General features: G+C 44.3%; 1 protein-coding gene across 1 annotated transcript in view; it reads left to right on the top strand.

Moving 5' to 3' along the window:
- The window catches only part of LOC109937945 (CUGBP Elav-like family member 4), a 447,062-nt gene that overhangs the window by 430,624 nt on the left and 2,180 nt on the right, over positions 1-14,258 (top strand). Inside the window, exons 8-12 of the mRNA XM_048614051.1 lie at positions 1,416-1,565; positions 3,000-3,062; positions 4,955-5,032; positions 6,600-6,743; positions 12,717-12,883. Of these exons, the coding sequence (XP_048470008.1) occupies positions 1,416-1,565; positions 3,000-3,062; positions 4,955-5,032; positions 6,600-6,743; positions 12,717-12,844 (563 nt within the window). The 3' untranslated portion in view covers positions 12,845-12,883. The remainder of the gene's footprint in view (positions 1-1,415; positions 1,566-2,999; positions 3,063-4,954; positions 5,033-6,599; positions 6,744-12,716; positions 12,884-14,258) is intronic.

Below are 14,258 nucleotides of genomic sequence, written 5' to 3'. Positions count from 1 at the left end.
ACCTGCCCCTCACTCACCATTTGCCTGTTCTCTACTCACTACCTGCCCCTCACCCACCTGCTGCATGCCCACAAAATCTGCCTGAGCTAAACATTGTGTTTGCAAATTTAGTCACTTTGTTTGGCAGTTTTGTTCTCTTTCCGAGCCGTTGCAATGAGCTGTTCTGCTGCATTGAGCATGGGAGGGTTCAGGGTTTCGGAGTGGGAATGGCAGTTCCCTGAACCAGGCTGTTAGACTGCGTTTGCATCACAACAGCCCCTGATTGTGTCTCCATGATAGGCAAGTCTGCATTCATTACCCCCAGGAGGTAGTGTGTGACCTCCTGTTTCAAGGTGCTTCAAGGTGATGGCAGTGTAAGGTGGGCATGTCTAAGATACTGGCCCAGCATTGATTAGGAAACATCAAGATATATCCACCATGGTGGAAAGGAGCTTTTTATTAATTCGTTCATGGGGTGTGGGTATCGCTGGCTAGGATGTCATTCATTGCTGAGAGGTAACTGATGTTCCTCTGCCCCCACCACCCCTAGTTGCCCTCCATTGGTAATTATGGTATTCAGCTTGGCAGAACTCCAGCACCTCCCTTTTCTTTTAATTAGTTCGTGGGCATCACTGACTGTGCCAGCAATCCCTAATTGCCCATAAGAAGGCATCAAGCTGCCTTCTTGACCTATTGCAGTCAGTGCAGTGCAGGACACCCAGAGTGCTGCTAGGATGGGAGTTCCAAGTTTTTGACCGTGGCACAGTGTAGGAATGGAGATATAATTTTGGATCAGGATGGTGTATGGTTTGGAGGAGAAAGTGAAGGATCAGTCTCTGGAACGCTGCGAGTCAGGGAGCTAAATCATAGAATCCCTAAAGTGCGGAAAGAGGCTATTCAGCTCGTCGACTCAGGCCCAAATCCCACAACCTAGCCCTGTAACCCAGCGTTGACCATGTCTAATCCACTTAACTTACATGTCCCTGGACACTGTGGGCAATTTAGCATGGCCAGTCCACCTAACCTGCACATCTTTGGACTGTGGGAGGAAACCGGAGCACCCGGAGTAAACCCACACAGACATGGGGAGAATGTGCAAACTCCACACAGACAGTCGCCTGAGGGTGGAATCAAACCCATATCCCTTCCACTGTGAGGCCGCAGCGCTAGCCACTGAGCCACCATGCCGCTTTCAACAGGTTAATTAAAGAAAACTTGAGTATTGTCTTAAAACTCTCTTGGAATGTTCTTATTCAGAGCTGGCTGGGCAGGGGGAGGGATGGGGAACCTGCCTGGCTCTGTGGGGCCAGTCAGTACTGGGAGATCATGTCCATTCTCCTGGGAAGTGTCCAAGCTGAGGTAATATCCCTCTGGAGGAGCTGGGAGGTGCTGAGTTGAAGAGGAAGATGAAACGTTTGCATTGCTTTTGCTTTCAGGGTTGTCCTCTCCTCCTGGGATTGCGGCTCCTGCTGTGCCCAGTATCGTATCTCCGATCGGGGTGAATGGCTACACAGGCCTCTCCACTCAACACAACGGGCACCCCACAGTGGAGGCTGTCTACGCTAATGGCATCCACCCGTACACAGGTTTGTACAATCTTCAACCTCGAGACAAATCTTCGCTCTCGCTTTCCCGCGAAATGAATGATTGCGTTGTGCAGTGAAGCAGCTTTTCTGCAACAAGCGATTTCGTTGTAAAATAATGTGTAGCCTGCCTTAAAACCTGCCTTAAAACTACATCAATGAAAAATGTGACTGTCTATGAATTTTTATTGAATGAAACATTGTCCAAATACTGTTTGGAGAAGATAAATTACTTTATGACAATCAGGGGCATGCACTAACCTCTCTCTCTTCATCTTTCCATCCCCTCTACCCTCATTCTTTTCCTCCTTTTATTCTAATTTCTTTTTCATTCCTTTCTTCCACCGTTTTCTCATTTCTTATTCTTGCTCTCTTTTGCTTTATGTTTATTCTCTTTCTTTGCTATAATTCATTTCCTGTTTTCATCTATTTCCCTCCAATATGTATCAAAACTTTTCTCTCCTTGTGTCCTTTGAGTTTAACTTCCTGAAATCTGATTCTTTGCTTACTTTGTGAATTATTTAAATTCTCGCTATCATTTTCTCTCATTCCCATTTCCCTCTTTTTCATACTCTATTTTTATCCTTTTGTTCACTCTACCTTTATCTTCTTTCTTTCACTCTCTTACTTGTTCCCCTTTTTCAATCTCATTCTCCCTTTGGCTTTCCCTGATATCCCCCCTTTTGCATCTCTATTTCTGCTTTGCATTCATTCTTTTTATTCTCACATTCTTACCCATTTTTTCTATTTAAAAATATATTGCTGCTTTTCTATTGTTAACATCTCCTCTCTCTCACCTTCTCTTCATCCCTCCTATCTTCTATCTTTTACCTTCTCACCATATTTCTTGTTTCTTAATGTCTCTCATTTCTCCTGCCTTTCAACTTTTCTCTATCACTCCTGCCTTTTCCACTTCCTCTTTATCTCTCTCATCTCTCTCACTTTCCCTCAATCTCTCCCAACTTCTGTCCATGTCTCCCATCTTCCACTTTTCTGCCATCTCTCCCGTCTCCCACCTTCTGTCTGAATCTTTCATCTCCCACTATCTCTTTGTCTTTCCCATTTCCCACCTGCTGTCTCTCCCAACTCCTACCATCTCATCTTCTCTTCATCTTTCCTGTCCCTCACCTTCTCTCCATCTCTCTCATTTCCCAACTTCTGTCCATCTCTCCTGTTTTCCACCTGCTGTCTGTGTCTCCCATCTCCCACCTTCTCTCCATCTATACAATCTCTCACCTTCTGTCTCCCTCTCTCCCATCTCCCACTTTCTCTCCATCTCTACAATCTTTCACCTTCTCTCTCTCTCACACACCTCCCACCTTCTCTCCATCTCTACCATTTCTCACCTCTCTCCCCCATCTACCACCTTCTCTCCATCTCTCACCTTCTCTCTCTTCCGTCTCCATCTTCTCTCTGTCTCTCCCATTTTGTTTCTAGCACAAAGTCCATCTGCAGCTGACGCCTTGCAGCAGGCTTTCACTGGGGTTCAGCAGTACACTGGTAACTGCATTTCTCATTTGCTTGTATTCTTTTAAATAGGCGCTATGTTTTCTGCTAAAGCTTGGCACCCTTTTGGACTTTACAGAGTTGATTAACTCTGCTTTTCACGTGTGCTTTCTGTGAGCACTGAATGGAAATTCATCCTTCCAAACAGAACCTCTTAGGCAAGAAGTATCGCTGATGTTTCAATTCATCAGCTCCTTATCCACTGCATCTTCTAAAAGCTGGAGTAAATGGAGGCAGGAAAATGAGGTGGACCAGTGGTTCACTCTCTAGACTGCTCAAGCAGGGCTTTAAGCAGGTCAGGCAAGGATAGTCTGATGGAGAAGCAATGAGGGTCAGGAAGCAATATGACTGAATCTTTCTACAGGAATAATCTCCTGCTAGTAAATTTTCTTTTTAAATAACCAAGAATACTTTTTCAAGAACAGTGGCAGGATACCAAGGTACAGATGGATCTAGGTGTTTAAGTGCTTGAATCACAACATGTTAGTGTGCAGGTATAGCAAGTGATTAAGGAGACTGAGCTGCTATCCTTCAAAATAGAGTCATAGAGTCATACAGCATGGGAACAGACCCTTCAGTCCAACCGATCCATGCTGAATATAGTCCCAAATTAAACTAGTCCCACCTGTCTCCACCTGACCCATATCCCTGTAAACCTTGCCTATTCGTGTACTTACTCAAATGTCTTTTAAATGTTGTAATTTTACCCATGTCCACCACATCCTCAGAAAGTGAACCACCCTCTGTGTAGAAAAAATGTCCCAAATGTCTTTTTTAAATCTCTCTCCTCTCACTTTAAAAATGTGCCCCGTAGTCTTGAAATCCCCCATCCTAAAGAAAAGACACCTACCATTAACCCTATCTATGTCCTTCATGATTTTATAAACTTCTATAAGGTCACCTCTGAACCTCCTATGCTTCAGTGAAAAAAGTCTCAGCCTATCCAGCCTTTCTTTATAATTCAAACCTTCCATATCCAGCAACATCCTGGTAAATCTCTTCTGTACCCTCTCTAGCTTAATAATATCCTTCCTCTAACTGGGCAACCAGAACTGAACACAGTACTCTAGAAGAGGCCTCACCAATGTCTTGTACAACCTCAACATGGCTTCCCAACTCCTACACTCAAAGGAGTGAGCAATGAAGACAAGTGTGCCAAACACCTTTTTTAACCACCCTGTCTATATGTGACGCAAACTTCAAAGAATTTTTTACCTGAACCCCTAGGTCTCTCTGTTCTACAACACTGTCCAACAAGAGAAGTTGAACACTTAAGTAAGGATAAGATGAAGAACTGTGGATGCTGAAGATCTGAAATGAAAGCAGAACAAAAATGGAAATTGCTGGAGAAACTCAGCAGATCTGGTAGCATTTGTGGAAAGAGAATCAAAGTTAATAGTTTGCATCTAGTGATTGCTCTTCAAAACAAGTAGTTCTCAAGAAGAGTCACCAGACTCAAGACGTTAACTCTGTTTTGCTATGTCCATAGATGCTGCCAGTCCTTCTGAGTTTCTCCAGCAATTCTGTTTTTGTATTGAAGCAAGGATGTTATGCTTCAGCTGAACAGTGTATTGGTGAAATGACATCTCAAATATTTTAAAGATAATGGGGGTGGGGGATATATTGTTAGGCAAATGGAATCAAAGATTATTAGATATAGATGGGAACATGGAATTTGGAATAGAAACAGAAATGGATCAGTCATGATTTTAGTGGAGCAAGCTCGATGGGCCAAATGGTCTACTTCTGCTCCTAATGTTTGTAAATGGTTAGGGAATGACAGGCAGGGAAAAGTATGGAAATGTTTTCCACAACTGTCATAAAGGAGGTTTGTTTGATGCATTCAACAGTTCATTCTCTTTTCTGTCTTTTTTTTTGATGAAAAGCCATGTATCCAACAGCGATTGCCCAGATCAGTCAAGCATTTCCACAGCCACCTCCAGTCATTACACAGCAAAGGGAAGGTGAGTTACAGCAACAAACCTCCAAGGCTATAACAACCTCAAACTTTACTGAAGACACTTTCAATCAGTTCCACATCAGGTACAGTGCAGGCTCCTCTTGTTGAAGCGCAAGCAACTATTCTGGCAATAACCTTTAAAAGGACACAGACTAAACTCAACCAGCTCCACCTTCCGCTGACTGTTTGTGTGGAGTTTGCACATTCTCCCTGTGTCTGTGTGGGTTTCCTCCGAGTGCTCCGGTCTCCTCCCACAGTCCAAAGATGTGCAGACTAGGTGGATTGGCCATTCTGAAATTGTCTGTAGTGTTCAGGTATGTGTAAGCTAGTTGTTTTAGCCATGGGAAATCTGGGGTTGCAGGGTATGGTAGGGGACTAGGTCTGAGTGGGATGCTCTTCAGAAAGTCGGTGCAGAATTAATGGGCTGAATGGCCTCTTTCTGTACTTTAGGGGTTCTTTGCTTCTATGAGCTCACACTTGCAAAGTCCCAAACAAAGGGTCTGCTGTTTGATGTGTTTTTCTGACTAGGCAGCTCTTGCTAAACAATCATGAATGTGTCGATGGCTACGCTAGCAACCAATTTAAAGTTGAGGTTGTTAGGTGTCTTGCTTACATTTGTTAGAAATGACATATCATCAGACGGTGGGGTTCATTCTCTGCTGGCACAAGGAATATGTTGAAAACCCACACCTTGTTTGGAATTACCCCAGAGTTTGGGAGCCTATTGCTTTCTAGTTGAAATGCCTCTAGTTGACCTAACAACCAATCAGCACCGCTTTCTCCTGTTGAATAAATCACTGTGATTGTTTGAAATTTGGCATTCTTGCATTTGTCCTGATGGGTCCAAGATGAACAGCTCCAGCAACATGTCTCTCTCTTTTCCAGCAAGATTCAGGTTCTGTACGACCAGGCACCTGTTGGTCATCCACCGTTCGAAGGTGCTTCATGAGAGGGTGGCCAAACAATATTTGACACCATGCCACATAATAGGCAGGGTGACCAAAAAGCTTGATGAAGGGCTCAGATCTTCAGAGGCATCCTAAAGGAGGGGGAGGGATGGAGAGGTTTAGGAGGGGAGTTCCAGAGCTAGGGGCCCATCAACCCAAGGCATGGCCTCCAATGATGGAGCAGACAAAATGGGCAATGTGCAAGAGGATGCGTTTCAAGGGGAGTACCATGTTACCCATAACTTCCCATTGAAATATTTCCCCTCTAGTGTCCTATATAAGCTGATTCCTGTCGTACTCTAACTCTCCTATTGAAACCCCTCTCTCTCATGCTTTTGAGTCAGCCTCATGTTCATGTTAAATGCACTTTAAATTTGGGATTACCCCTTCTCTCCCTCAATGATCAAAGTGATACTTAGGATTTATTAGTCTCTAATATCGAATAGTTTATGAAAGTCATTGAGTTCTATTATTAAGCTCCTCCCATTCAACAGCAAGATTTGAACTTCTTTAAAGTGTCTTCAAAGCCTACCCCCTTTTTATGTAGCATGAGGTCAGTCTTGTTATTCCTCCCCTCTTGTTATTTCTCTCTGCTGATATCTCCTTTTATCTCTCCTTATCCAGGGCCAGAGGGCTGCAATCTTTTCATTTACCACCTCCCCCAGGAGTTCGGGGATAGTGAACTCATGCAGATGTTTCTGCCCTTTGGGTCAGTCATCTCCTCCAAGGTCTTCATGGACCGAGCCACCAATCAGAGTAAATGCTTCGGTGAGTCTGGCTGGCTGCTTGGGAAGTGTCACCATGCATCATCGTTGCTCGGACAGGGAAGCTTAGAATCAACACCACAAGCCATAGAATTTGGAGGGTTTCCCTGAAACTGCCTGGTGTCTGGAATCACCAGTTTAATAAGTTAAGGCTAGGATTGAAATTGGGAAGGAACGAGGGGCATAGATTTTAAAGCGATGTGCAAAAGAAGCAAGGATGATGGAGAAAAATACATAGTGTTTTCTTCAGTGAGTACTTAGAGTCTTGAATGCACTGCCTGGAAATGTGGTGGAGGCGGGTTCAATTGAGCCATTGAAGAGGGCATCGGAAGATAATTTGGGTAGAAATAGTGTGCAAGGGTTTGGGGAAAGAAACAGAGATTGGCACTGGGCAATACTGCCCATTTGAAGAGCCCATGCAGCAATGATGGGCTGAATGGCCTCCTTCTGTGCTGTAACAGTCCTGCAATCTTTCATTCGTGCCAAGATAGTGGGCACTGACTGCAGTTGTATAGGACAACTCTCAGGGTCGGTGGCAAGACATAAGCCTATGTGTGCACAGCAAGATCCCACCAACAGCCATGTGATAATGGCCAGATCACCTGTTTTCTTCAGTGATGCTGATGGAGGGATAAATATTTGCCAAGGCAGGTGGGAGAATTACCCTAAGATCTGGCAAATAGTGCCATGGGATTTTTTGCAACCATCCATGAAAGCAGGCAGAGCCTTCGTTTAAGGTCTAATTAGAAAGATGGCACCTCCAACAGTGCAGCACTCCCTCTGCATAAGGGAAAGAGGAAGGTATTGTTCCAGTGTTACTGTAGTTAATAATCCAGAACTCCAGGTTAATGCTATGGGAACAGGGGTTCAAATCCCACGTGGCTGCTGTTGCAATTTAAATTCAATCAATAAATCTGGAATTAAAAACTAGTGGCTGTAATGGTCATCAATTGCCATTTTATAAACAAACCTCTGGGTCACCTTAAATGCTTTTTAAGGAAGGAAATCTGCCTTCCTTACTTCTGTGTGACTCCAGACCCACGGCAGCGTGATTGACCCTCTGAGTGAGCCCCTCGGTTCAAGGGAATAAAGGAACAGGTAACAAATACTGGTCTTACCAACAACACACAAATCCTGTGAAAGCTTAATGAAACGAAAGCCCCTTGAGTGGGATTTTGACCTCCAACTTAAAGGTGAGTGTCATAGAGTCATAGAAGTTTACAGTATGAAAACAGGCCCTTCGGCCCACCTGGTCCGTACAGCCCAGTTTTCACAATCAAACTAGTCCCATTTGCCTGTGTTTGGTCCATATCCCTCCATACCTATCCCATCCATGTACCTATCCAAATGTTTCTTAAATGACAAAATTGTACATGCCTCCACCACTACCTCTGACAGCTTGTTTCAGGCACTCACCACCCTTCTGTGTGAAAAAATTGCCCCTCTGAACCCTCTCTCCCCTCGCACCTTAAACCTATGCCTTCTAGTCTTAGACTGTGGGAAAAGCTGTTGATATAACTGAGCCACAGGAATGATGCTTCTCATTTTTTTTAAAAAATTGCATCAGTTAGCTACAGATTGCAATACAAATTGCAGGTTTTTAAAATCCAACCTTGATGTCTCTGAATAACCATTTTGTTGAGATGGGGAGGAATTCCTTCATTCAGAAGCTGGTGAGTCTTTGGAATTCTCATTGGGGTGGAAACTCAGTTCCAGAGCAAGTCCAAGACAGAAATCAAGGTGTTTCTGTAGACTTTTAACATTAAGGGATTTGAAGATTGTGTGGCAAAAATGGCATAGAGCCATAATCACGCATGATGGTCCAGGCTTCTTAGGCTGAATGGCCGACAACTGCCCTACGTTCTTATTTTTCGATCCATTTTTCTCTGTCCTACTAATTCAACCTTGCTGATTTTCTGTAGAGTTTACCTTCACTTGGATTTCTCATGTTACTCTGTGGTGGGCAATGCTGCCACCTAATGGAGCAATGGCAAATTGGGATCAGTGCCTGGCCAGAGCAACTTGACCGATCAGTGTGTCGCACTGAGTGAAGCTACGGCATTGTAACTCACTTTCCCACAAAATAACGTACACACCTTTAACAGTGCACCCATTTGCTGCTTCATTGCAGTAACATGATAAATCAAGGTTTACCTTTTGCAACGGCTGTTCCAGATTTTGGTTTTACAACTTGAGAGTGTTCTGTGTGCCAACCTCATGCTTAAAGTTCGAAGGATTTACTGGAATGGTAGCAGGGAAGGGAAACTTCAGTTTTGTCAGGATACTAAAGGAGGCAGTCAGGAGGAAGGCCAGTGTGGTTTGAGTGGCCTCCACAGTCAATGAGTTCTCGCGGCTATAGGCATCTCTCGGGATCCCCTCTTGCCCTGCCTAAAATGATTGATATTGTACACCTTCTTCCAACTTTTGTTTTTACTGTTTTGGATTTTACAATCGATTGGTTAGTTGTATTGGTGTGATTGTTCTCCTTCCAGCAGAGATTCTGAAGGAGTAATCCGGCGTTCAGAACCTTGAAGCGTTTTGCTGAAGTAAACCAGTAGAAAGTGTTCTCAGTCAGTTACCTGATAGTATAGATTTGCAGAGATGGGTAGCCCGTTGTTGAATGCATGGCTGAAAAGGCTCATGGAAGCAAACGTAAGTTCTTTTTGGAAGTAGTTGGCTACGTTCTTGAAGGGAAATGGTTTACAGGGTTGTGAAGGGTAGACAGGTGGCTCAGTGGTTAGCACTGCTGCCTCACAGCACCAGGGACACAGGTTCAATTCCACCTTTGGGTGACTGTCTCTGTGGTGTTTGCACATTCTCCCTGTGTCTGTGTAGGTTTTCTCCAGATGTTCTGGTCTCCTCCCACAGTCCAAAGATGTGCATATTGGGTGGATTGGCCATGTTAGGTTTCCCATAGTGTTCAGGGATGTGCAGGGTAGGTGGGTTAGAATTGCAGGGTTGTGGTGATAAGGTAGGGATCTGGGTGGGATGCTCTTTGGAGGGTTGGTGCAGACTTGATGGGCCAAATGGCTTCTCTCTACAGTGTAGTGATTCTATGAAGAGAGGATGAGGAAAACAAATAAATTGTGTAGCTCTGTTGAAGAACTCCCACTGGGGTGATGGGCCAAATGTAGAATTGCATCCTGTGCTTTTCCTTTCGACATTCAATCCTTCTCTTCCCTCTTTTAATATACATCCCTCTTCTTGTCCTCTCTTCAATGGCTTTGTACCTCCTGGAGTTTGGAGCCACACTAATAGCAGCTCAGAGGCAGCCTTTAGCTGACTGCAGAAGGGTTTACATTCCAGAATTTGTGCATGACAACCCAAAGACACCCAGGTATCCTTTCTAATCCTATCTTCCTGCACACAGCCCATAGCCCTGCAGCTTATAGCAAGTAAGCTGCAGATCCAGCTACCTATTAAAAGCGTTTAGGGAGATGCCTCCACCACCAGCTTAGGCAGCGAATTCTAGACACGCACCATCCCCTGCGTAAATAAGTTTTTCCTCATGTCCTCTCTGGTCCTTCTGCCACTGAGCTTGAATGTATAACCCTGGCTTTTGAACTCTTGGTCAACTCCTGTCTACTCCATCTTTACCACTCACCATTTTGTATACCTGCATCATGTCATCCCTCAGCCTTCTCTAGGAAACAATCCCAACCTCTCCAATCTCTCGTCATAGCTACAGTTCTCCAGCCCTGGCAACTTCCCAGTAAATCTTCTGTGCACTCTCTCTGGAGAAATTATGTCCTTCCTGTAACATGGTGACCAGAACTGCACACCATACTCCAGTTGTCGCCTTGCCAGTGTCTTATACAGTTTCATCATTATATCCCCGCTTTTGTATTCAAAACATCTGCCAATGAGAACAATCATTCAAAGTGCTTTATTTACAACCTTCAATGTTTCGTGTTTATCTCATTCTTTGTGCACCTTTTCTGCAGCTGTAACATTGTATTCCTCGCTCTATTCTATTACCCTAATGCACTTTGTATGGTATGATCTGCCTGTACCGCACGCAAAACAAAACTTTTGACTGTACCTAAGTGCATGTGATAATAATAAATAAAACAAAATCAAAAATCAACCTTATTGACCTGTAGTGCTAACCTATAGGGACCTGTGCACTTGCACACCAAGATCTCTCACTACATCTACCCCTGTCAGTATGTTTCCTTTCATTGTGTATTCCCTTTTATTGTTAGACCTCCCTAAGTGCATTACCTCATACTTATCAGAGTTGTCGTGTGACACCCTTTCACAGCTCACAGAGAAATCCCCCAAGTGCTTCGAAATTGAGCATTCTGAAGTGCAGACTGCAGGTAAAGATAGTCTGGCAAGTCTATTCCAACCCCAGTGACCAGCTGATGTGTTTTCCAATCCTGGCCAAGGCATCAGGAGAGTTCCCAACCTTCCCTCAAATAGATCCTCCATGGGATCTTTGACCACACAGGCACGGCTGTATTCACGGCTCCACGTTAATGTTCCAATCTTATGCCTAGGCACTCCAATGTTGTAGCACTCCCACAAAACGCTCGGGACTATCAGGAAAGCTGACGTTTCGGGTTGGGACCCTTCTTCAGAAAATGATTTCAGGTGATTTCAGATTTTCTGAAGAAGGGTCCCGACCCGAAACGTCAGCTTTCCTGCTCCTCTGATGCTGCCTGGCCTGCTGTGTTCCTCCAGTTCCACACTGTGTTATCTCTGACTCCAGCATCGGCAGTTCTTACTATCTCAGAACTATCAGCCTTGGTTTTGTGGCTTAGTTTCAAGAATAGAAGCCTGAAGTTTAATGTCTCAGAGGCCAATGTGCTGTAGTGTAACAGTGTCGAAGATGAAAGAGAGTAGATAGTTCTTGCTTTTCCTTTTTTTTTAATTGTTACCTGATTGTTTTTCTTCCTCTTTTGATCTCTCATTGGGTGAGCTGGTTTATGAAAGAGATGAGGAGGAATTTCTTCTCTCAGAGGGGAGTGAATCTGTGGAATTCTTTACTATGGAGAGCTGGGTCGTTAGTTATATTCAAGGCCGAGACAGATTTTTAATCAGGAAGGGAATGAAGGGCTAGGGGGAAAAGGCAGAAAGGTGGAGTTGAGGACTATTGGATCAGCCATGATATCATTGAATAATGGCACAGACTTGATGGGCTGAATGGTCTACTTCTGCTCCTAAGTTTTATGGATATTCATAGGCTCACAGGCTGCCTGTAGCTTTCCCAATTGGTCAGTACTCATGTGGAAGCCTCAGCAATGGATGTCAACAAACTGCGTGACTTTCTCTTGGTTCAGTCCTGGGCTATCAGCATTGCAAGAAAGGGCAGTCTCTATGGTCGATTCTGAGTTACTAATGACAAGGTGCTGGTGAGGCAGGCACTTTGTTGAGCTGCTGTGGTCTGGGTGGTGTAAGTGCACTTACAGTACTGTTTATGATGGAGTTCCAGGAATTCCTGACCCAGTGGTCAACAAGAAACAGCAGTTTAAACCTGTCAGGGTGGGGTGTGATTTGAAGAAGAACAAAGGGGTGCTATTGCTCTCATGCATCTGCTGCCCATGCCCTTCCAGCTGGTAGAGACCAGGGGTTTGGGAGGTGTGGGGTTACAGAGGATATCACAATCAAGCCCAATGTGGTCCTTATCTGACAGGGTTTGAAATGGCAGTCTGGAATGGTTGCTGATCAGGAGTTGGTGTGAATTCACTTTGTGAACCTCATGGCCCCTCTGGTTGAGAATGGCTAACTAACCCTGTGAAGCTCTGGCTTTGAACCTGGGTACCTCTGGGATTTAGGATCCCTTGGCAAAAGGTAATGTCAGCCTAGTGCCCATCTATGGTGGTTCACCACTGCATATCATAAGAGGAAAAAAAAATAACCTCCCGCTCCAACAGGGCAAGAGAAAACAATTAAATTGCCCATCTCAGGAAGTGGGTTACCTCATCTTTACATGTGTTAAAAACTTCTACTGCCTTTTTTTTACTTTTCAAAGGTTTTGTGAGTTTTGATAATCCCACTAGTGCCCAGGCTGCCATCCAGGCTATGAATGGCTTTCAGATTGGAATGAAGAGGTTAAAAGTCCAGTTAAAACGGCCAAAAGATACCAGTCGCCCATACTGACTGACCGTGATTCAGGGGCAAGAATTTCTGATTTTCTAGGTAAGGCATAACCTGTTCATATCTTGTCTTCTCTCTTCAGTTTTAAAGGTTCTTTAGGTCAATACTGATGTTTAATTTCTCAAAGTCAGAATAAGACTGGCTATCTCTAGGAATCCATTAGTATTTTCTTCCAAAACCCCAGGGAATTTGGGATCTCCATCCTTTGCCATCGTGTCCCCTCAAAAAAAATCAAAGTTTGAGAGAACATTTCAAAACGAAGATTGATGAACTTGTCTTAGGCAGGAGGGTTATAGCATCGAGAACTCAGGAGGATAAATGGAGTTAATATCAGCCTTGTATATTAGGGGAACAGAATTGCTGGGCCGTATGGCCAACTCTGATCTCCTTGTGTATTGATGCAAGATAGATCGCTCATACATGCCCCACCCTTTTAAAAAGGCAGGGTGGGGTGGGGGGGGGGTCACTTTGTCTGTTGGGCTCTGGAAGTGAACGTGAATGTCACTGAAAAGAGAAGCATGTCATTAAAATATTTTATCTTACGCTCATCAAGACAAATGCAGGAATGCCAGAATTTCCAATGATGGCACCAATTTACCAGGGAACTGATCGGTTGGCAGGTTAACTCTGATTGGCTGAGGCATTGCCATGGAGAAAACAAGAGGAAACTATAGGCTCCCCAAGCTTCCGAGTAATTTTTCTTTAAAAGGCACAAGGTTTGAACATGAGATAGTAGGAACTGCAGATGCTGGAGAATCTGAGATAACAAGGTGTAGAGCTGGATGAACACAGCAGGCCAAGCAGCATCATAGGAGCAGGAAGGTTGACGTTTCGGGCCTAGACCCTTCATCAGAAGGGTTTGAACATACTTTTATTTGGAACATGCGCGGCCTATAAACTTTGTTGATTTCTCCATGGCAATATCTTGGCCAATCAGAGTCAACTTGCCAACTAATTAGCATGACTTTTTTCCCCTAGTATACATTGTCGTGATCGTCTGAAATTTTTGCATTCTTGCATTTGTCCTGAGGAGAGCAAGATATAAAACTTTGTCACCGCGGCTCTCTTTACAGCAAAAATCAAGCTCTGTGCTGCCACTAGAAGTAGACATCTTGAGATTTGCAGGTCAGGAGGGCTCTGTGGAGAATACCCTTTCCTCATAATCAGCATCAGTTTGACTGTCAGTTTTAAACGAGACTTTGCGAATATTCTCCTCTCCAGAATGAAGGTCATGTTTCAAATTCAAGCAGCTAGTGGGTGGAAAGGGGATCTGAGAGCAGTGGCTGTATTCCAGGGCAAGTTGTTCACATAGAGATGGTAGGAACTGCAGATGCTGGAGAATCTGAGATAACACGGTGTAGAACTGGATGAACACAGCAGGCCAAGCAGCATCAGAGGAGCAGGAAGGCTGACGTTT

Source organism: Rhincodon typus, chromosome 29 (genome assembly GCF_021869965.1).
Source record: "Rhincodon typus isolate 14 chromosome 29, sRhiTyp1.1, whole genome shotgun sequence".
Lineage (NCBI taxonomy): Eukaryota > Metazoa > Chordata > Chondrichthyes > Orectolobiformes > Rhincodontidae > Rhincodon > Rhincodon typus.
The sequence above is the reverse complement of the archived record's forward strand: the minus strand, read 5'-3'. Positions and strand labels throughout refer to the sequence as shown.